This window comes from Scyliorhinus torazame, chromosome 3 (genome assembly GCF_047496885.1).
Source record: "Scyliorhinus torazame isolate Kashiwa2021f chromosome 3, sScyTor2.1, whole genome shotgun sequence".
Classification (NCBI taxonomy): Eukaryota; Metazoa; Chordata; class Chondrichthyes; order Carcharhiniformes; family Scyliorhinidae; genus Scyliorhinus; species Scyliorhinus torazame.
In genome coordinates, this window is record NC_092709.1 from 347,053,394 (window position 1) to 347,077,435 (window position 24,042).

At 50.3% G+C, this 24,042-nt stretch overlaps 1 protein-coding gene across 1 annotated transcript in view; it reads right to left on the reverse strand.

The window, feature by feature from the left end:
- Window positions 1-24,042, reverse strand: part of dysf (dysferlin, limb girdle muscular dystrophy 2B (autosomal recessive)) — a 427,787-nt gene that overhangs the window by 125,237 nt on the left and 278,508 nt on the right. The window contains exon 31 of the mRNA XM_072497740.1: window positions 20,749-20,826. Within this exon, the coding sequence (XP_072353841.1) occupies window positions 20,749-20,826 (78 nt within the window). The remainder of the gene's footprint in view (window positions 1-20,748; window positions 20,827-24,042) is intronic.

A 24,042-nucleotide genomic window follows, 5' to 3' on the forward strand; every position in this document is an offset into this window, starting at 1 on the left:
CGGAGTATAAGAGCTTGAGTTCTCCCAGCAGCCGCATTCTGTAACTGAGCTGCTGGGGAACAAGTCTTGCTTAATAAAGCCTCGATTGACTTCATCACTTCTCCACTTGAGTGAGTATTTGTTGCGCTACAGGCTGTAAAACCAGTCTTTGGGGACCGGCTTGCTGACAACCCTGTCCAATGCCTTTTCCCTTGATTTCCCTTAACTTGACGCCTTGTGTAAAATGACCCGTCGAATCGCTTCTAGCCATCTTGCCACAGCCTCGCCACCCCCACCCTCCCCATTCCCTTATCCCCCACCTCAACCCTCTCCCGCCCATCAGTCGACTTGAAGGGGACCAATTCACACGACCATGTGGAGGGACGAGGTGGGTGCTGCCCTTCTTCCGTGCTGTGCGATTCAATACAATCCGATGGGGAAGGGACTGCCAAAAATATGTTGTTTTTTTAAAAACCTGAGGTAAAATCAGGCAAAATTAAAGAGAAACAATGTGACACAGAGAGAGAGGAGGTGTTAATTTTTCCATGTGTGAAAATCATTGACTATTTCTTTTTGATCCAAAGCAAGGAGCGATTTGTGGAGGGGGTGGGGGAAAGAGCTCTTTTTCTTCAATCTGAGGTCATTAGGTTGCTACTGGAAGAATTTCCAGCAGTCCCCAGTTGGGCTGCTTTTCACAATAAACAAGAATATATCTATATATAAAACCCCTCACTGGCAGGGATTTGGAAAGGATCTTAAATGTTGCAGCTCGTACAGAGAGCTCTCAATCACTGTCACTGTCTATAAACTGCAGTGAAGGAGAGCTTTTTTGAAGAAGAAGAACTTTCTTTCCACCACCCGCACGCACTGACCTCTATAACCAACACCAGTTCAAAGCACAAGCTGGGATTTTCCAGTCGTGGGTTGGATTTTCTCCCCCTTTCCTCCTTCACAGAGGCTCTCCTCTAAGTTTAACTTTAATGACTTTTCCCAGTGCAGCCATTACCTTCCACATTTTCCCTGTTACAGATCCTGATCTTTTCCTCTCTCTCCCCCTCCCCTTCTGTTTGTGGACCACCCACACGCGGACCCTTGTAACTTCCTGTTGAAAAGGGGAAACCCCTCTTACAGCCTTGCAGCGTCGATTCCGACAAGGCAGCCCTGCCTGATCTTGAGGGCGCGCACCTGGACAGGCCATAACCTAGGCCCCACACTCCCAGGTTGGCGCTGAAGGAGTGCCGGACCGTCAGAGACGCTGTCTTTCAGAATAGCCCTCCAATGAGGAGGGGGTGATGTAATGGTATTGTCACTGGACTGGTAATCTAGAGACCTAGGGTAATTATCGGTTCGAATCCCACCACGGCAGGGTCGGAGAATCGCCGGGGGGTGGGAGAATCGCGGCACGCCGCCCCGAGGCCGGCTCGCTAATTCTCCGGCGCCGATTCCCGGGCGCCCACGGGATCGCCGCCGTGCCGGTCAGGGGCCGTTGAAAGCGCCCCCCGGCGATTCTCCGGGCCCCGACGGGCCGAGTGCCCGCCGTGTTCGGCCGAGTCCTGCCCACGTGGGAAACGTATGGTCCCGCCCGGCGGGACCTCGGTGTTGTGTCTGCGGGGGCCGTCCTCGTGGGGGTGCAAGGGGATCCGACCCAGGGGGGGGGCTCCACGGTGGCCTGGCCCGCGATCGGGGCCGACCGATCAGCGGGCGGGCTAGTTCCGTGAGGGGGCCTATGTTCCTCCGTGCCGGGCCCCGGGCTCTGCCATATTGCCCTGGGGGCCGGCGCGGAGACGGGAACCCACGCGCACGCGTGAACATGCGGCGGCCGTGGCTCACCGGCTTTCGGGCGCCGGGGCTGTGGACACCACTCCGGCACCGTACTAGCCCCCGAGGAAGGGGTGGATACCTGCCACTTGAGGCCCGTTGACGCCGGGTGTGGCTCGCACCGCTTTTCACGCCGGCGTCAGAACTTGGTCGCGGGATTGGAGAATCCCTGCCCTGGTTCACTAATATCACTGAGGGAAGGAAATCTGCTCTGCTTACTGTTGGAAAGGAGTTCTTGAAACGTGCGGGCCAATATAATTCCCTCAACTAACAGAACTGAAGAAAAAGATGATCCGGTTGTTGTCATATTATTATTATTGTGGGGTCTTGCTGTGCAAATTAACACCTGAGTTTTCTACCTTACGGCAGTGACTACATTTGAAAAAGTACTTGATTGGTTGATGTTGTGAAAGGTGCTATGGGAATGCAAATATTTTCTTTCGCCAAGGATGCAAAATTAATTAACTAATTCTGCCTTCTTCAATTACCAAAGATTTCCTCAGGACAATGTCTACTGTATCATTATTTAAAGGAAGATGCATTGGAAGCAGTTCAGAGGAGTTTTAATGGACTAATACCTGGAACGGGTGAGTTGTCTTATGGAGAATGGTTGGATAGGCCAGACCTGTATCCAGTGGAGTTTAGAAGAGTAAGAGGTGGCTGGATTGATCCTGAGGAGTCTTGGCAGGGTGGATGCAGCGAAGATATTTTCTCTTGTGTGGGAACCTAGAAAGAGGGATGCCATTTAGGACAGAGACCAGGAGAAATGCTTTCTCTCCGAGGGCTGTGAGCTTTTAGAACTCTCTTCCTCAAATGCCGATGGAGGCAGGGCGAGGTGGATAGATTCTTCATTAACAAGGGGACAAAGGGTTATCAGGGGTAGGCAGGAATGTGGGGTTGTCAGGTGGAGCAGGCTTGAGGGGCCGAATGGTCTACTCCCGCCCCTAATTCGGATATTCATAGTATTTGATGCTTCCTTACTGTCATGTGAGAGTACCTTTAAGAAATGGGTGTTTAAGAAATGGGTGTTTATCAGTGATGTCAGAGTGTGGGTGGAGCTGGGTTGTCTGTCAACCTTTTACTTTCGTTTTAGGCTGTTTGCTGCAGGGTGTGTTTTAGTTTCATTTTCAGTGTTGGAGCTGAAGCCAGACAGAGCAGGTGTACTGTTGATCTCTCTGCCATGAAAACACTGTCTCTTGATCATTTGGTGAATTCAGAATGATAAATGTTCTGAGCAGTGACTTTAACCTAACATGTTTCTGTTAAAGGTTATGTTTTTTGTAAGTCTTCTGGATGTTAAAAGGACAGCTTACGGATTACTTAGTGTTGTAGTCTTTGGGGGTTGTATTTGAATTAACGGTTGCTAAGATGTTCACTGTATGTTTTAAAAGGTTAACTTGAGTTCATGGAATAAACATTGTTTTGCTTTAAAAAATACGTTTCCATTTCTGCTCTACCACACCTGTAGAGTGAGCCGTGTGCTCCCCATACCACAACCTATTAAAAGTTGTGGGTCAGGTGAACTCCATGGAACACTTTGGGGTTCTCTAAACCCTGGCCCATAACATTACGTACAACTGTGAAGGCAGACAGGGACTAGTTAATATGCTACAAGACGAACCTCCGACAGTACTGCACTAGGGTCACCAGTTTAAGTCTCCACAGCAGGAGTTGACCTCGAACGTTACCTAATGAACCAAGGGCTACATTTTATCAGCAATCCTTTAAACAAATAGTCAGAGACCTTTAATTCCTGATTTTTACAACTTATTTGTTCCTGAGCAATGGGTCTTTTCTTTTAGTCATTCATGGGATGTGCGTGTCGCTGGTAAGGTCAACATTTGTTGCCCATCCCTAATTGCCCTTGAGGAGATGATAATGAGCCGCCATCTTGAATATAGCTCGACGGCACGATGGCACAGTGGTTAGCACTGCGGCCTCACAGCTCCAGGGTCCCGGTTTCGATTCCCGCTTGGGTCACTGTCTGCGCGGAGTCTGCACGTTCTCCCCGTGTCTGCGTGGGTTTCCTCCGGGTGCTCTGGTTTCCTCCCACGGTCCAAAGATGTGCAGGTTAGATGGATTGGTCATGCTAAATTGCCCCCTTTTGTGTCCATAGCTGTGCAGGTTAGATGGGGTTACGGGGATACCGCAGGAGGGTGAGTCGAGGTAGGGTGCTTCTTCTGAGTGTCTGTGCAGACTCGATGGGTCAAATGGCCTCCTTCTGCACTCTTTAAAACATTCATTTCCGGGATGTGGGCGTCGCTGGTTAGGCCAGCTTTTATTGCCCATCCTAGTTGCCCTTGACAAGGTGGTGGTCAGCTGCCTTCTTGAACTGTGCTGTTAGGAAGGGATCTTGACCCAACGACAGTGAAGGAACAGCGATTTCCAAGTTGGGGTGGTGAGTGACTTGGAGGGGAACCTCCAGGTGGTGGGGTTCCCAGGCATCTGCTGCCCTTGTCCTTCTAGATGGTAGTGATCGTGGGTTTGGAAGGTGCTGCCTAAGGAACCATGGTGAGTTACTGCAGTGCATCTTGTAGATGGTACACACGGCTGCCACTGTTCGTCGGTGGTGGAGGGTTTGAATGTTTGTGGAAGGAGGAACAATCAAGCGGCTGCTTTGTCCTGGATGGTGTTGAGCTTCTTGAGTGTCGTTGGTGCTGCACTCACCCAGGCAAGTGGGGAGTGTTCCATTACACTCCTGACTTGTGCCGTGTACATGGTGGACAGGTTTTGGGGGGGTCAGGAAGTGAGATACTCACCACAGGATTCCTAGCCTTTGATCTGCTCTGGTAGCCACAGTATTAATGTGGCTAGTCCAGTTCAGTTTCTGATCAATGGTAACCCCCAGGATGTTGATTGTGGGGGATTCAGCGATGGTAATGTCATTGAATGTCAAGGGGCGGTGGTTAGATCCTCTCTTGTAGGAGATGGTCATTGCCTGGCACTTGTGTGGTGTGAATATAATTTGCCACTTGTCAGCCCAAGCCTGGGTATGGTCCCGGTCTTGCTGCACTGTAGGGATTCTTTTTTTAAATGTTTCCAATTGTCATGATATGCAAACATGCAACCAATGAACACTCAGAATAGGACACAGCCAATGGGCAGTCAGGATACTCAGAGGTGGCATCACCACAATGATCTCTTCTCATAGCCCTGCATCAATCCCAAACTAATCCCATGTCTCCCCATAGAACTGTATCAATCCCAAACTAATCTCACTGCCCCCATCTCACCCCATAGCCTCAATCTCAAACTAATATCACTGCCCCATCCCTCTCCTCATAGCCCTGTATCAATCCCAAATCAATCCCACTGTCTCCCCATAGCCCTATATCAATCCCAAACTAATCCTACGACCCCACTCCCTCTCCTCATAGCCCTATATCAATCCTGAACTAATCCCAGTCTCTCCATAGCCTGCATCAATCCCAAATTAATCCCACTGCCACACTCTCTCCCCATATCTCTGTATCAATCCCAAACGAATCCCACTGCCCCATTCCCTCCCCTCAGCCCTGTATCAATCCCAAACTAATCCCACTGTCCCACTCTCTCTCCTTAGCCCTGTATCAATCCCAAACTAATCCCACTGTCCCACTCTCTCCCCTTAGCCCTGTTTCAATCCCAAACTAATCCCACTGTCCCACTCTCTCCCCTTAGCCCTGTTTCAATCCCAAACTAATCCCACTGTCCCACTCTCTCCCTTTAGCCCTGTATCAATCCCCAAACTAACCCCACTCTCTTCCCATAGCCCAGTATCAATCCCAAATTAATCCCACTGTCCCACTCTCTCTCTTTAGTCCTGTATCAATCCCAAATTAATCCCACTGTCCCAGTCTCTCTCCTTAGCCCTGAATCAATCCCAAACTAATCCCATTGCCCCACTCTCTCCCCTTAGCCCTGTATCAATCCCAAAATAATCCCACTGTCCCGCTCTCTCTCCATAGCCCTGTATCAATCCCAAACTAATCCCACTGCCCCGCGCTCTCTCCATAGCCCACTATCAATCTCAAACTAATCCCACTGCCCCACTCACACCATAGCCCTGTATCAATCCCAAACTAATCCCACTGCCCCACTCACACCATAGCCCTGTGTCAATCCCAAACTATTCCCACTGCCCCACTCACACCATAGCCCTGTATCAATCCCAAATTAATCCCACTGCCCCGCTCTCTCCTCGTAGCCCTGTATCAATCCCAAACTAATCCCACTGCCCCACTCACACCATAGCCCTGTATCAATCCCAAACTAATCCCACTGTCCCGCTCTCTCTCCATAGCCCTGCATCAATCCCAAACTAATCCCACTGTCCCGCTCTCTCTCCATAGCCCTCTATCAAATTAATACTTTTGCATCTGTCTTTATCAAGGAGGAAAATGCTGCCTAAAATGTAAAGAAAGAGAAAGTAGTTCAGACACTGGATTGGCTGAAAATTGATGGTTGATGTATTTTAAAAAGAACTTAAAGTTGATAAATTTACCAGAACAAGATGGGATGGATCTGAGGATATTCAGGGAAGTAGTAACATGGAACATGCAGAAGCACTGGCCATAATCTTTCCATCTTCCTTCGGTACAGGGGTGGCGACAGAGAAATGAAAATGTTACCCCTTGATCGACAGAGGGCGAGAGGATGAACTCAACAACCACAGGTCTGCCAGTTTAACCTCGTTGGCTACAGAACATTAATCCAATAAAAAAATTAACATAAATGTAAAGTAAGGGGCCCTGAAGGGCAATTATTTCACACACAGGGTGGCGAGTGTCTGGAACGAGCTGCCAGAGGCAGTAGTAGAGGTGGGTACAATTTTGACTTTTAAAAAGCATTTCGACAGTTATATGGGAAAGCTGGGTATAGAGGGTTATGGGCCAAATCTCGGCAATTGGGATTACCTTAGTGGTAAAAACTGGGCGGCATGGACAAGTTGGGCCGAAGGGCCTGTTTCCATGCTGTAAACTTTTATGACTCTATTTGGACAAGTGTGTGCAGATTAATTAAGGAACGTTGGCATGGATTTGTTAAGGGTAACTGGTGTTTAACTAACTTAATTGAGTTTTTGATGCGATAACAGCGATGGTTCATGAGGGCAATGTGGATGGACTTCGAAAAGGCAATTGATAAAGTAACTAACTGGGCTTGTCAGCATAGTTATAGCCCATGGAAAAAAAGGGACAAGTAAACAACATGAATACAAAGTTGGCTGAGTAGCAGGAAGCAGAAAAGAATGGAGAATGGTTGTTTTTCGGACAGGGTGAGGGTATATAGTGAGGTTCCCAGCGGTTGGCACGAGGGCCATTACTTTTCTTGATCTATATTAATGGGTGAACTTGGGTGAACAGGGCACAATTTCAGTTCACAGCAAAACTTGAGAACAGTGTTACCTGTGAGGAGGATTGTGATAGACCTCGGGGTGTGTGGGGGGGGGGGGGGGGGGCAGAGACAGGCTGACAGACTGGCAGATTAAATTTAATACGGTTGGAAGAATGAGCAGAGGCAAAATATAATAAAGGGATCAATTCTAAAGGGTGAGTTGTCATGAACCTTTACATAGATTTACATAGAATTACATAGTGCAGAAGGAGGCCATTCGGCCCATCGAATCTGCACCAGCTCTTGGAAAGAGCACCCTACCCAAGGTCAACACCTCCACCCTATCCCCATAACCCAGTAACCCCACCCAACACTAAGGGAAACTTTGGACACGAAGGGCAATTTATCATGGCCAATCCACCTAACCCGCACATCTTTGGACTGTGGGAGGAAACCGGAGCACCCGGAGGAAACCCACGCACACACGGGGGAGGATGTGCAGACTCCTCACAGACAGTGACCAAAGCCGGAATCAAACCTGGGACCCTGGAGCTGTGAAGCAATTGTGCCATCCACAATGCTACCGTGCTGCCCCTTTACGAAACACTGGCTCAGTCTCACCTGGAGTATTATCTCCAGGGGTGCTAAGAATGGTTCAGAGAGTGAAGGGCTTTAGTTACATGGATAGATTGGAGAAGTTGGAGGGCTGTTCTCCTTAGGGAACACTGAGATGATAGGAAATGTGACCGACGGATAGAAAGTCGTGAGGGGTCCGAACAGAGGCCGAGAGAAACTGTTCCCATTGGTGGAAGGGTCAAGAACTCAAGGACACCGATTTAAGGTGATTGGCAAAATGTCCCAACAGTGACATGAGGCAAAACCTTCATACGCAGAGAGTGGTTAGGATCTGGAATGCACTGGCCCAGAGTATGGTGGAGGCAGATTCGATCAAGGCGTTCAAGAGGGAATTGGACTGATACCTCAAGAGAATGATACTGCAGGGCATTGGGTAAAGGGAGGTGGGGTGGGGTGGGGGGGGGGGGGGGGGGGTGAGCCTCGCTGAGCTGTTCTTGCCACAACTGGTGTGAATGTGGCAGAACAAGTGGTCACCCACTGTACTGTATGCATTGTCTTTTAAAAAAAATAAATTTTAGAGTACCCAATTTATTTTTTCCAATTAAGGGAAAATTTAGTGTGGCCAATCCACCGACCCTGCACATCTTTGGGTTGTGGGAGCGAAACCCATGCAAACACGGAGAGAACGTGCAAACTCCACACGGACAGTGACCCAGAGCCGGGATCGAACCTGGGACCTCGGCGCCGTGAGGCAGCAGGGCTAACCCACTGTGCCACCGTGCTCTGGATGCATTCTGGGAAAGGATAGGCAGGGTTGGATGTACAGATGTGCGAAGAACCTCGTGTGGCGTATAAATGTCCGCAAGGATCTGAATGAACCAATTCTGTGCTGGAAATACATGCTACTTTGCATTTGTCCAATTCTGCTTTGAAAGATACCTTGCTGCCTACCGCAACCATTCTCTGTGACGAAGTAGATCACACTTCAAAAGCCCTCTGCATGAACCCTTCCCTTCACCTGCTTTGTGACAATTGTAAATTAGTGGCTCCTCTGAAGAGATAATTTGGCAGGAATGTCATTACCCCCCCACTCCACCCATTGCAACATTTTTTCCATCTCAAACATGAATGGCTTTCATTTAGTAGATAAAATTTACAGTGCAGAAGGAGGCCATTCGGCCCATCAAGTCTGCACCGGCCCTTGGAAAGAGCTCCCTACCCAAACCCACACCATCACTCTATCCCCGTAACCCAGTAACCCCACCCAAACCTTTTGGGAAATAAGGGCAATTTATCATGGCCAATCCACCTAACCTGCAAAATCTTTGGACTGTGGGAGGAAACCGGAGCACCCGGAGGGAACCCACGCAGACACGGGGGGGGGAACGTGCAGACTCCGGACAGACAGTGGCCCAAGCCGGGAATCGAACCTGGGACCCTGGAGCTGTGAAGCAACTGTGCTAACCACTGTGCTGCCGTGCTGCCCGTGGACTCAAACACAGAACTGACACATCAGAGCAGGTGCCACCTTCAGCTGTAAGACTGATCTGACTGGAACAGTGCAGGTGAAGCACAAGAAGCAAGGTTATGTGGTGGTTACATAGTTGGACTAGAGATCCTGCTGAATGCACGTTCGATCGCAGTGACAGATTTATAGAGGCATTCTGGCACGAGAAGGAGCAAGCCCGCTCATGCTGGGAGAACCTTGCAAGTCTCAATTCGGCTTCTTCACAAAAATCTGCCTCCAAGCAAGTGACCATGAAAGCTGGTGGTTGTTGTAAAATCCGTACTGACTCACCAATGTCTCCTCAGGACGGGAACATGCCGTTCTTCCTGAAGCACCAAGTCTAGGCCGAGCCTGCCAGAGCAGTACTGAGGCATTGAATTGGTCTGAATGAGATCCTGTGAGGTCCTGTCTGCCTTTTCACAATCTTATGGTCCCAGCCAACAAAGAGATGCCTTCCCTGGTGTCCTGGCCAATATTTACCCTTCAACCAACAGCACTGCGACAGATAATCTGGTTCTTTATACATTTCTGAACCTTGTGCACACATTGGTAGCCGTATTTCCTGAACTTTAATAACAACGGGTATTATTACAGCATCTTTACTGTCGCAAAGTGTCCCAATGTGCTCCACAGGAGTTTTATGAATCGTAATTTGGCTACAAACCACATGAACCAACAAAAACGTCATCAAATGGATGGGTTTCTAAGGACCAATGTAAAGGTGGAGAGAGGGGTAGAGTGGCAGAGAGATATCACAAAGAGAAGGCTCGAGGACCAGGCAGCTGAAGGCACATTATAACAGTTAACTACATTTCAAATGCTTTTCATTCGCTGTGAAGCACTGTGGGACACCCTGAGGTTATGAATGGTGCTATAGCAATGCAGGTTTTTTTTTAATTACCCGGTCTGGGCCTAAATGTGACTCCAGTCCCATGTCCACTTTACTGACTCTTAGCTACTCTCTGATGCGGCCTAGCAAGACATTCGATTGTATCAAAACACCATCGGTGGTTCAAGAACAAGTTTTGGCCATCATAATGCTGACCTCACCGATGGTATCGCTATCCTGTGAATACATTTTAAAATGTACAAATTCTACCAACATAGGCCCAGTGAGACAATGGGGTGAAATCCTGAGCGTTCCTGCCTATGGTTTACACCCCCCCCGCCCCCCAATATGTTGGAGAGGAGTTTCACTAAATTGGTTCCTGCGATGAGGGACTCGTCCATGAAGAGAGGTTGAGAAAATTGGGGTTGTAGTCTCTGGAGTTTAGAAGAATGACAGACAATCCCATCGACACCTGCACAATTGTGAAGCAGCTCGTTAGGGTGGACGCTGAGAGAATATGTCCACTGGCGTCGGGGAGTCTAAAACACGGGCGCCGCAGTCTCAGGGTAAAGGGCCGATCATTTGGGACTGAGATGAGGAGAAATTGCTTCATTTAAAGGGTTGTGAATCTTAGAATTCTCTACCCCAGAGGATTATGGATGCACCTGTTGAATAAATTTAAACGTAACCAATGGCAACATTCCTCCCCCAGCCAGATCTGTCAGAAAACAGATGAAACCCATCACAACTTCACTCTGGGGTCTTGCTGTGTGTATAAAGGTTGCCGATAAAAAAAATCAGTTGCTTCAAAGCTGGATCTATATCTCTCTGTTCCTTGATCATCACATTCCTGGATCCAAATCCAGGAATTCTCCTATCAAGATGTACCAGCCGGAATGTGGCGACTAGGGGCTTTTCACAGTAACTTCATTTGAAGCCCACTCGTGACAATAAGCGATTTTCATTCATTCATTTCATTTCATTTCATCTAACGGCTCCGTGGGAACACATTCAAATGCAGTTGAGAGGAAACTTCACAAGAAATCTCAGGGGCATCCAGTTGGGCAGCTGGAGCCTTGGTGCAGCCTGTCGGCTGAAAGACAGCACCTCCCACAGTGCAGCAACCCCTCGGGGAATGTCAGCTTAGACTGTGTGGTCAAATCTCTGGCGTGGACTCCAGACCCCAACTCAACGGTGGCGCAGTGCTGCCTCACGACGCCGAGGACCCAGGTTCGATCCCGGCCCCGGGTCACTATCCGTGTGGAGTTTGCACATTCTCCCCGTGTCTGCATGGGTTTCACCCCCACATCCCCAAAGATGTGCAGGCTAGGTGGACGAGCCACGCTAAATTGCCCCTTAATTGGAAAAAAAATTAATTGGGTACTCTAAACTTTTTTAAAAAAATGAAATGTTACCCATTGAGTCAAGTCTGACACGCAACTAATTGGGAATCTGTGACTGGGTGGGGAGTGGGGCATAGTTTTGAAATTAGAGTAAGGCCGGCCAAGGAGTGAAATTAGGAAACATTCCTTCACACAAACAGTGATAGAATATTAGCTGCGGGATTCTCCGTTAGCGGGATCCTCCTGTCCACCGGCAACGCACCCACACCCGCGCGTTTCCCAACGGCGTGGGGTGGCCCTCAATGGGGAACCCCATTGGCCGGCTGCGGGAATGGAGGAGAATCCTGCTGCTTGCGCGGGGGTGCGCCGTGCAGGAAAACGGTACTGGCGGGACGGAGAATCCCGCGGTGGAAGTCTGTTCTAATCTTGCATCAACTGCAAACAATTCATTTTAAACCTGTCATTGATGGATTTTTGTGAGTCAAAAGTATCAAGTGATATGGGACAGCGGGTGGAATATGGGGATAGATCGCAGGTCAGCCATGACCCCATTGAATGGCAGCTGGGACCAGCAAAAGTTGGCTCCTCCTCTTCCTTTTCCTCTCTGAAGTGAGCGGAGTGAGGTCCGCATCATAACGTTGATCATCATATTGTATTTTTCCTAAGACCCTGTGGTAGTCTGTGTAGAGGTATTACGGTACCTGGTAATGCTGGAACACCATTGGTAGATATTGTATGTTTCCTATTGGTCAAGCTATATGGTAGCTCCACCCTGCAAGGCGGGGTATAAGAGCCCGTGCCGCTCCAGCAGCCTTAATTCTGTACCTGAGCTGCTGGGGGAAACACCTAGCTTATTAAAGCCTTCAGTTGGACTACAACCTCGCTTTAGTGGTCATTGTTCGTGCATCAATTTAATAAGCTAGATTTAAAAGGATGGAGCTCCGAATCAAGCCGGAGTGTCTGCAACTCAGCCCCCACGCGGCAAACTCAGCGGCAATCTTCAAGCACTGGCTGGCGTGCTTTAAAGGATATCTCAGAACGGCCGAAGACACACCCACAGAACAGAAAATGCAAATTATGCACTCAAGGGTCAGCCCGGAAATTTACACCCTCATCGAGGACGCGGAAGACTTCGATGCAGCAATAGAGCTGCTAAAAGGACATTATATTCGCCCGGTAAACCAGGTCTACACCCGACATCTGCTAGCAACGAGGCGACAAATCCCTGGGGAATCGCTGGAAGAATTCTACCGTGTGCTCCTGGTGTTGGGGAGAAACTGCAGCTGCCCGCAAGTTTCGGCGAGCGACCACACAGAACTCTTGATCCGGGACGCTTTCGTGGCAGGTATGCTGTCCTCCCAAATCCGCCAGCGATTGCTGGAAAAAGACACTCTAGGCCTCAAGGAGGCATGCAGGTTCCCTGGATGTGACCTCCAGAAACGCCCACGCTTACGTTCCCGACCGCGCGGCAGTCCCTTGGGCAGCGTGGAACCCCTCTGCAGCGACCCCGAGATATCCCCCATCCCCCCACAAGCTTGTGCTGCAAGGCGGCCTGGCAACCCCAGGGGGCCCCGCTGCTACTTTTGCGGGCAGGCCAAGCACCCCCGGCAGCGCTGCCGGCCCGCGCATCCACCTGCAAGGGATGCGGTAAAAAGGATCACTTCGCGGTGGTATGCCAGGCCCGTGCGGTCTCCGGCGGCGAATGCGGACCGCCACCACAAACCTCTCCCTGGTCTCCGTGCGGCCAGCGTGCACCACCATTCTCTTACTCCAGGGCCACGTGCGGCCCCCGGGCGCCACCATCTTGTCCCACGGACGCCACGTTCGATGGATGGGTGCCGCCATTTTGTGCACCCCCAGCCATGTGCGACCAATGGGAGCCGCCATCTTGGATGGACTCCCAGGACCCCAGCTCGGCTGACCGCACACCGCCCGAAGAGAACACTCAACTGCTGCGACTAGCCTCGGTGACCCTGGATCAGTCCCGGCCTCGAACACTCTCAACTGCTACAACAACAGTACTAATAACGGGCACGAGACGTCCTGCTTAATTGACTCTGGGAGCATGGAGAGCTTCATACACCCTGACACGGTAAGACACTGTTCTCTCCTCCTCCACCCCGTTAATCAAAAAATCTCTCTGGCCTCCGGTTCCCACTCAGTAGAGATAAAGAGGTTTTGTGTAGCAAACCTCACAGTCCAGAGAAAGGAGTTTAGAAATTACCGGCTCTACATCCTTCCCCACCTCTGCGCGGCCACACTCCTAGGTTTAGACTTCCAGTGTAATCTCCAAAGTCTAACTTTCAAATTTGGCGGCCCTATAGCCCCCTCACTGTCTGCGGCCTCGCAACCCTCCAGGTCGATCCGCTTTCCCTGTTTGCGAACCTCACCCCGGATTGCAAACCCGTCGCCACCAGGAGCAGACGGTACAGTGCCCAGGATCGGATCTTTATTTTGTCAAAGGTCCAAAGGCTACAGAGGGAAGGGGTCATTGAAGCTAGCAACAGTCCCTGGAGAGCTCAAGTAGTGGTGGTGAAGACCGGGGAGAAACATAGGATGGTCATCGACTAGTCAGACCATCAACAGGTTTACGCAGCTGGACGCGTACCCTCTTCCCCGCATATCCGACCTGGTAAACAGGATCGCGCATTCTCAGGTCTTCTCCACGGTGGATCTTAAGTCCGCCTACCACCAGCTCCCCATCCGCACTAGTGACCGCAAATACACTGCCTTCGAGGCAGATGGGCAGCTCCATCACTTCTTAAGGGTTCTCTTCGGTATCACCAACGGGGTCTCGGTCTTCCAGCGCGAGATGGACCGAATGGTTGACCGGTACGGCTTACGGGCAACATTACTGTATCTCGATAATGTCACCATCTGCGGCCATGACCAGCAGGACCACGACACCTACCTCCGAAAATTCCTCCAGACCGCTAAAATCCTTAACCTTACATACAATAAGGATAAATGCGTGTTTCGCACCGACCGCCGAGCCATCCTCGGCTATGTAGTGCGAAATGGAGTTATAGGCCCCGACCCTGAACGCATGCGCCCCCTTATGGAGTTCCCCCTCCCTCACTGCTCCAAGGCCCTGAAGCGCTGCCTCGGGTTTTTCTCTTACTATGCCCAATGGGTCCCCAGCTATGCGGACAAGGCCCGTCCCCTGATCCAATCCACAGCTTTTCCCATGTTGATAGAGGCCCCGCCAGGCCTTCAGCCGCATCAAAGCAGACATTGCAAAGGCCACGATGCATGCCATCGACGAGTCCCTCCCCTTCCAGGTCAAGAGCGACGCGTCTGACGTAGCTCTGGCGGCCACCCTCAACCAAGCGGGCAGGCCCGTGGCCTTCTTCTCTCGTACCCTTCATGCTTCCGAAATCCGCCACTCCTCAGGCGAAAAGGCCCAGGCCAGGCGACATTGGAGGCATTACCTTGCCGGCAGGAGATTCACTCTCCTCACTGATCAACGGTCGGTTGCTTTCATGTTCGATTATGCACAGCGGGGCAAGATAAAATATGATAAGGTGGAGGATCGAACTCTCCACCTACAACTACGAGATCTTGTATCGTCCCAGGAAGCTCAACAAGCCTCCTGATGCCCTGTCCCGCGGAACAGGACCGCCTCCGAGCCCTCCACCAGGACCTCCGCCTCCGAGCATTCCACCAGGACCTCCGCCTCCGAGCCCTCCACCAGGACCTCCGCCTCCGAGCCCTCCACGAGGACCTCTGCCACCTGGGGGTCACTCGCTTTTTCCATTTTGTCAAGACCCGCAACCTGCCCTATTCCACCGAGGAGGTCAGGACAGTCACCAGGAACTGCCAAATCTGTGCCGAGTGCAAACCGCACTTCTACCAGCCAGAGAAAGCACACCTGATAAAGGCTTCCCGTCCCTTTGAACGCCTCAGCATGGACTTCAAAGGCCCCCTCCCCTCCACCGACTGCAACACGTACTTCCTGAACGTGATTGACGAGTACTCCCGGTTCCCATTCGCCATCCCCTGCCCCGACATGACCGCAACCACCGTCATCAAGGCCCTCCAGGGTGTCTTTGCACTGTTCGGTTTCCCCATGTACATACGCAGTGATAGGGGGTCCTCCTTTATGAGCGACGAACTCCGTCAATTCCTGCTCTGCAAGGGCATCGCCTCGAGCAGGACGACCAGTTACAACCCCCGGGGTAACGGACAGGTAGAGAGGGAGAATGGAACGGTCTGGAAGACCGTCCTACTGGCCCATGGTCCAGGAATCTCCCAGTCTCCCGCTGGCAGGAAGTCCTCCCGGATGCCCTCTACTCCATCCGGTCACTGCTTTGTACTACAACCAACCAAACACCTCACGAACACCTTGTCTTCCCCAGGAAGTCCTCCTCTGGGACCTCGCTCCCGACCTGGCTGGCAGCTCCCGGACCCATCCTGCTTTGAAAACACGTGCGGGCGCACAAGTTGGACCCGTTGGTCGAGAGGGTCCACCTTCTCCACGCTAACCCCCAGTACGCCTACGTGGCGTACCCCGATGGCCGACAAGATAGTCTCCCTACGTGACCTGTCGCCCGCCGGATTCCCGCGCACACCCCAGCCATCAGTCCCACCCTCCCTCCCACCTTACAGGAGGATCGGTCCTTCCACCGGCCCCGTCTAGGCACTCCCACCCACCGACGCACCCCGCAGACGCTCCCTTCCCAGGTTAACTGTTTTCCCCACTAGCCCCGTCTAGGCCCTCCCACCCACCGATGCACCCCGCAGACTCTCCCTTCCCAGGTCAATCGTTTTCCCCACCAGCGCCGTCTAGGGGTGTCGAAGCTGCCACAGAGATCGAGGCCACGCTCCCGGACTCACAGATGCCTGAGCCTCCACCGGAGTCACCACCGAAGCTTCGACGATCACAGAGGACGACCAGGGCCCCCGATCGACTGATTGCTTCATTTTAAGGTGTGTACTTAATTATGAATCATAAATTGTAAATAGTAAATAGAATTGTAAATAGTTACAAAATGCTGTACAGAGGTATTACGGTACCTCAATAACTATAATTTCTACCACGTTACCATGTTGTAATATCAGGCCACCGCCCCCGCCGGACTCTTTTTTAACAGGGGGTGAATGTGGTCGTCTGTGTAGAGATATTACAGTACCTGGTAATGCTGGAACACCATTGGTAGATATTGTATGTTTCCTATTGGTCAAGCTGTATGGTAGCTCCGCCCTGCAAAGCAGGGTATAAGAGTCTGTGCCGCCCCAGCAGCCTTCATTCTGTACCTGAGCTGCTGGGGGAAACATCTAGCTTATTAAAGCCTTCAGTTTGACTACAACCTCGCTTTAGTGGTCATTGATCGTGCATCAGACCCACTGGACCATAAGACATAGGAGAGAAGTACGTCATTCAGCCCAACGCATAAGGGCAGCACGGCAGAACAGTTGTTAGCACTGTGGCTTCACACCTCCAGGGTCCCAGGTTCGATTCCCAGCTTGGGTCACTGTCTGCGCGGAGTCTGCACGTTCTCCCCATGTGTGTGGGTTTCCTCCAGGTGCTCCGGTTTCCTCCCACAAGTCCCGAAAGACGTGGTTGTTAGGTGAATTGGACATTCTGAATTCTCCCTCTGTGTACCCGAACAGACGCCGGAGTGTGGCGACTAGGGGCTTTTCACAGTAACTTCACTGCAGTGTTAATGGAAGCCGACTAGTGACAATAAAGATTAGTTATTTATTTATCTGCTCCGCCATTCAATGAGATCATGACTGGTCTGATATGATCCTCCTCAATTCCACTTTCTTACCTTACCCCCATTACCCCCTTGATTCACAACATTGACACCTCAGCTAAGTGGGATGGGTTGAAAAAGTCCCATAACCGTTTAAGCATGGGATCCTAGATTTATATAATGCAGCCGGGACTGGGCCCACGCGGGAAGCAGAGGTTGTCTCTGCGAACAGCCGATCCAGTTGCCGATCATAGAATGGGAGCGTAGAGCAGAGAGTAAGGCCACTCGGCCCATTGTCATACAGATTGCAGCAGTTCAACATGGAGATTGAACACCACCCCCCGACCTCTTGAGTGGCGTTTCGGGCTGATAATAAACGACAGCCTCGTCAGAGAGACCCACATCCTGAGTATGCAGAAGGTGGTGATTCGCTGTGCTTGAGGAGGCAGTGGACAAACTCTGGCGTGGAGTCAGCTTTCTTTGTCGGGGTTCATCTCCTGCCTGAAATCGGACGTTTGCAAGTCCAGGAGGAAAAGATGTGTTTTTATTTCCTCACTGGTATGAATGTCGTGGACCTCTCTTCTCAATGGGCTTTAAATCGAGACTCTGTCTCAAGTGGATCCCATCGCCTCTCCTGTTCGAAAGAAAAACAGAGGCATTCTCTCCAGCTGTCCACATACTCTCGGTGATCCTGGGGCCTGGATCAATCCCTCAATCAATATCACAATAAACAGACAACCTCTTCATTCTCTGTTAGTGAGACCTTGCTGTGCACTCATTGGCTGCCGCCGTTCCCCACGTTACAACGCTTCAAAAGAGCGCCATCATCTGCAAAACGATTTGCAACGCTCCAAGGTCATGACAAGTTGTGACATAACCCGAGCTCTCTCTTTCTGTCCAACGTTCACAATTTTCTGGCTCCTGAGAGTCTCGTGCGGCTGCACCCACGTCACTTAAAAAGGCAAAGGTGCCAGTCAAACTGACGAGAGGACAAACTGAGCTGTTTGATTTCCGAATGCCCTCCAGCCAGGCCTCCACTTGGCAGCCACGGGAAAAACTCTCCACTGGGGATGTTATTAAAACCACATTCTCCCCTGTTGACGTTTGACTTGGAGTTGCTGCCAGCCTTTATACCTGGTGATAGATGCATTCGGGTTTACAAAGAGCAAAGCAGAGTTGGCATGTGCTTCAATCTGGGCAATGACTGATTATTGAGTAGCAGCTTTCCTCTGCCTGAGACAGGTTTGTCTGGGCGCTGTTAGAATATTGAAATGAGCAGTTTGATGTGGCCACAAAGAGGAAACTGAGGCAGGATCGACTCTTGCAACCTTCTCTTTCACCTCTACCATGAGCTTTCTGTTTCTTCGTTCATGGAATGTGGGTGTCACTGGCTACCTCAGCACTTCTTGCGATCCCCAATTGCCCTTGAAACACCTGCTGATTGATGAACCAACGTCTTTTTCGCCACCTGCAGCTGTTCAAACCTTTGGAAACAATGTCAAAGTCCGGCTGGATTTGGGAGGAGACAATGTGGTCTCCTCCACATTGGGGAGACCAAACTCAGACTGGACGAGGGACACCTTTGTTCTGCCCGTGTACGAGCGTGTGGCCTGGAGGGTGAAAGGTGAGGACAAAGGGGAACTCTGGTTCGGGGAGGGAGGGTAAGGGGTGAAGTGCGGGGAATGTGGCGGGCACAGGAGGGGGCTTTGCGAACCGCAGGGAATGCCGCGATCGAGAAAAGAAGAGGACATATCGGAAGTGCTCTTAGGCGAGTTTGCACCATCGGAACAGATATGATGGAGTCGGAAGGAATGGGAGAAAGGAATAGAGTCCGTACAGGGTGTGAGGAAGTGTAGTAGAGGTAGCTGTGGGAGTCAGTGTGCTTGCAATGAAAGTTCGCCCATACCCAGAAATGGGGACACAGAAGTCAAGGACGGGAACACTCAAAGGTGGACCGTGTAAAACTGTTTCTAATTCCTACCCTTCTCTTGGTTTCTGCCACACCTCTTGCAGACGGTAATGCCCCCACCAAACATACCTTAGTCTCCCCTCCCCCTTCAGCATTCTTTTTTTTATTCGTTTATGGGATGTGGGAATTTATTGCCCGACCCTGAGGGCATTTGGAGTCTATAGTCACATGTAGGCCAGACCAGGTAAGGACGGCAGATTTCCTTCCCTGTTAGTGAACCAGGTGGATTTTTACGATAATCGGCAATGTTTCATGGTCATCATTAGACTTTTAATTCCAGAATTTCCAGGGTTTCCTCCAGGTTCTCCAGTTTCCTCCCACAGTCCAAAGATGTGCAGGTTAAGTCGATTGACCATGCTAAATTGCCCGGAGTGTCCAAAAGGTCAGATGGGGTTGTGGGGTTACAGGGAGAGGGTGGGGGAATGGGTCTTGGTGGGATGCTCGTTCAGAAGGTCAGTGTAGACTTGATGGGCCAATTGGCCTCCTTCTGCACTGTAGGGATTCTGAGGTGTTTGGGGTGATAGAGAAGTGGGCCAGGATGTTACGGATGGAATGGTCTCTCCCCAGGGGAGGCAGTATTGTCACTGGAATTGTAATTCAGAGACCCGGGAAATGCTCTTGGGACCTGCTCTTGGGACCTGGGTTTGAATCGCGTCAGGGGCAGCTGATTGTGCGGCCGAATATCTCCTCGTGAATCACTGTCTAGTTTTGTCCGATAATGCTCCGATCAAACACCTTGGAATGTGTTACTGGTAACAGCGATACATCAATGCAGGGTGTTGCTCATTAAGCCCTAACCATTTCCCAACTCAGACAGTGCATAGAAAAACGCAGAAGGTGCTGGAAATACTCAGCAGGTCTGGCAGCATCCGTGGAGCGAGAAAATAATTTCGCGCTCCGTGTCCGCACGAGACGGTGCTAAATCAGTTGTACGACCTGTGTCATGTGAGAGTACCTTTAAGAAATAGGTGTTTATAAAGCGGTGTGTATATAAGTATCTGGAGTGAGAGTACCTTTAAAAAATGGGTGTTTACTTCTGCAGCGATGTCAGAGAGTGGGTGGAGCTGGGCTGTCTATCAGCTTTTCGCTTTTGTTTTAGGCTGTTTGCTGCAGGGTGTGTTTTGGTTTTGTTTTCCGTGTTGGAGCTGAAGCCAGACCAAGCAGGTGTACTGCTGTTCTCTCTGCCATCAAAAGACTATCTCTTGGATCATTTGGTGCATTCAGAATGATAAATGTTCTCAGTAGTGAATGTTAACCTGATGTGCTTCTGTTAAAAGGTGTTTCTTCTGTCTTCTGGATGTTGTTTGGAAAGTTATTAAGGATTACTTAGTGTTGTATTCTTTGGGGGTTGATGGTTGTAAGATGTTCACTGTATGTTTTAAAAAGGTTAACTTGAGTTCATAGAATAAACATTGTTTTGCTTTAAAAAATACTTTTCCATTTCTGCTGTACCACACCTGTAGAGTGGGCCGTGTGCTCCCCATACCACAATCTATTAAAAGTTGTGGGTCTGGTGAACTCCATGATACACTTTGGGATTCTCTAAACCCTGGCCCATAATACCTGGCACAGCAACGACCAGGAGGAGGCAGGCGCCAAAGAAATAAAACCAGTTTCAAACTTGTGTTAGGTTGACCACTTATATCAGGAAGTTTGTCAAAGCTATCTGGAGCTCCTTCGAGCTGATTGCAGAGTGCGTGTGCACTGATACGTACCAGAGAAGCTGTCCTTATCCAGCGCGATCAGATCCCTCGCTTGGTAAAGGTAGCATCGCAGATGATAACTGGTCCCATCTGCAAACAGCACAAGAAATTTCCATTGTTCAGAAACTCAGCGTTCATTATAAAAACATCATTCCCGGGATGTGGGCACAATTATCATCCATCCCAAATTAATCAGAGAAAGTAGCAAGGGACCTTCTCTTCAATCAGTTTGATTTCGCCGTGGGCCATTGTTGGCTATTTGAAAACATTAGGTTTAAGTGCAGAAGTAGATCGCCTGGCCCCTCGGGTCTACTCTGCCCATCAATAAGCCATGGCTGATCATCAATAATCGGCTCCACTTTCACACACTGTCACCGTCCCCCTGTGATTCCCTCGGTGTCCAAGCATCCATCAGTCTCATTCCTGAATATACCCAATGCGTGAGAATGTACAGCTCTGAAAAGATTTACACTCACATACAAGGCGTTTGACAAAGTCCCACATGGCAGATTGGTCAAGAAAGTAAAGCCCATGGGATACAGGGCAATGTGGCAAAGTGCGTAAAAAGTTGGCTTCGTGACAGGAAACAAATGGTAATGGTCGATGGCTGCCCTTGCAATTGGAAAGTTGTTTGAAGTGGTGTTCCAAAGGGCTCGGTGTTGGGACCTTTGCTGTTCGTGTTATATATTGGACGTGAACGTGGGGAGGACGGTTGGGAAATTTGCAGACGACACAAAGATTGGCCGAGCAGTGGAGAGGATAGCTACAATCTCCAGAATATACAGATGGATTGATGGAATGAGCAATAAAGTGGCAGATGGAATTTAACACAGAGAAGTGTGAGGTCATGCATTTAGGGAGATGATGCAGAACCTTTTTTATGCCGAGGGTAATGGGAGTCTGTAATTCACGGCCTGAGTTGGTGGAAGCCATGATGTGGAGATGCTGGCATTGGACTGGGGTGGGCACATTAAGAAGTCTTACAACACCAGGTTAAAGTCCAACAGGTTTGTTTGGAATCACTAGCTTTCGGAGTGCAGCTCCTTCATCAGGTAAGTGACTCACCTGATGAAGGAGCTACGCTCCGAAAGCTAGTGATTCCAAATAAACCTGTTGGATGGTGGAGGCAGAGACACTAAACTCTTTTAAAAAGTACCTGGACCTGGACTTTAAGTGCTCTAAGCTACAGGGATATAGGCCACATGCAGGAAGGTGGGGTTAGAAAGGGCACCTGGGTGTCCTCTGGCTGGCATGGGCAAGATGGGCCGATTGGCCTCCTTATTTGCTGTAATGTTTCTATGATTCTATACACATCACACAGGCACACAATACACATAAACACCCACACGCATATATTCACACACACATACACATACACATCTGGCTGTGAATGGTGGTGGACAATTAAACAACTCACTGGAGGAGGAGGCTCCACAAATATCCCCGTCCTCAATGATGGAGGAGCCCGTCTCTGCAAAAGACAAGGCTGAGGCATTCGCAACAATCTTCAGCCCAAAGTGCTGAGTGGATGATCCATCTCGGTCTCCTCCAGAGGTCCCCAGCATCACAAATGTCAGTCTTCAGCCAATTCAATTCATTCCACGTGATATCAGGAAAAGGCTGAAGGTACTGGACACTGCAAAGGCTATGGGCCCTGACAATATCCCGGTAATAGTACTGAAGATTTGTGCTCCAGAACTTGCTGCACCCCTAGCCAAGCTGTTCCAGTACAGCTGCAGTACTGGCATCTACCCGGCAAGGTGGAACATTGCCTAGGTGTGCCCTGTACACATGAAATAGGACAAATCCAACCCAGCCAATTACCGTCCTATCAGTCTGCTCTCCATCATCAGCAAAATGGTGGAAGGAGTCATCAACAGTGCTATCAAGCGGCACTTACTCAGCAATAACCTGCTCACGGACGCTCAGTTTGGGTTCCGCCAGGGTCACTCAGCTCCTGACCGCATTACAGCCTTGGTTCAAACATGGACAAAAGAACTGAATGCCAGAGGTGAGGTGAGAGTGACTGCCCTTGACATCAAGGCAGCATTTGACCGAGTGTGGCATCAAGGAGCCCCAGCTAAACTGGAGTCAATGGGAATCAGGGGGGGAAACTCTCCGCTGGTTGGAGTCATACCCGGCACAAAGGACGATGGTTGTGGTGGTTGGAGGTCAATCATCTCAGCTCCACGACTTCATGCAGGAGTTCCTCAGGGTAGTGTCCCAGGCTCAGCCATATTCAGCTGCTTCATAAATGACCTCCCTTCCACCATAAGGTCAGAAGTGGGGATGTTCGCTGATGACTGCACAATGTTCAGCACCATTCGCGACTCCTCAGATAATGCAGTCCATGTCCAAATGGAGCAAGGCCTGGACAATATCCAGTCTTGGGCTGACTACTTACATTCACGCCGCACAAGTGCCAGGCAATGACCATCACCCACAAGAGAGGGTCGAAAAACCATCTCTTGACGTTCAATGGCATTACCATCGCTGAATCCCCCACAATCAACATCCTGGGGGTTACCATTGATCAGAAACTGAACTGGACTAGCCACATTAATACTGTGGCTACCAGGACAGGTCAAAGGCTAGGAATCCTATGGTGAGGAACACATCTCCTGACCCCCCAAAACCTGTCCACTATCAACAAGGCACAAGCCAGGAGTGCAATGGAATACTCTCCATTTGCCTGGGTGAGTGCGGCTCCAACAACACTCAAGAAGCTCGACACCATCCAGGACAAACCAGCCCGCTTGATTGCTCCCCCTTCCACAAACATTCAAATCCTTCACCACCATTGAACAGTGCCAGCCGTGTGTACCATCTACAAGATGCACTGCAGAAACTCACCAAGGTTCCTTAGACAGCACCTTCCAAACTCTCGATCAGTACCATCTAGAAGGACAAGGGCAGAAGATATCTGGGAGCCCCACCAACTGGAGGTTCCCCTCCAAGCCACTCACCACCCGGACTTGGAAATATATCGCCGTTCCTTCACTGTCGCTGGGGCAACATCCTGGAACTCCCTCCCTAACAGCAGAGCGCTGTGGGTGTACCTACACCTCAAGGACTGCAGCGGTTCATGAAGGCAACTCACCAACCACCTTCTGAAAAGCAACTAGGGATGGACAATAAATGCTGGGCCTAACCAGCGACCGCCCACATCCCGTAAATGAATTTTAAAAAACATATACACACACACAAATACACACACCACGCATACACATGTACGCACGCACATACACACACTTACCCATGCAAACATTCCAGGCAGAAGTTCACAGTAGCACATGAACCTTAGTT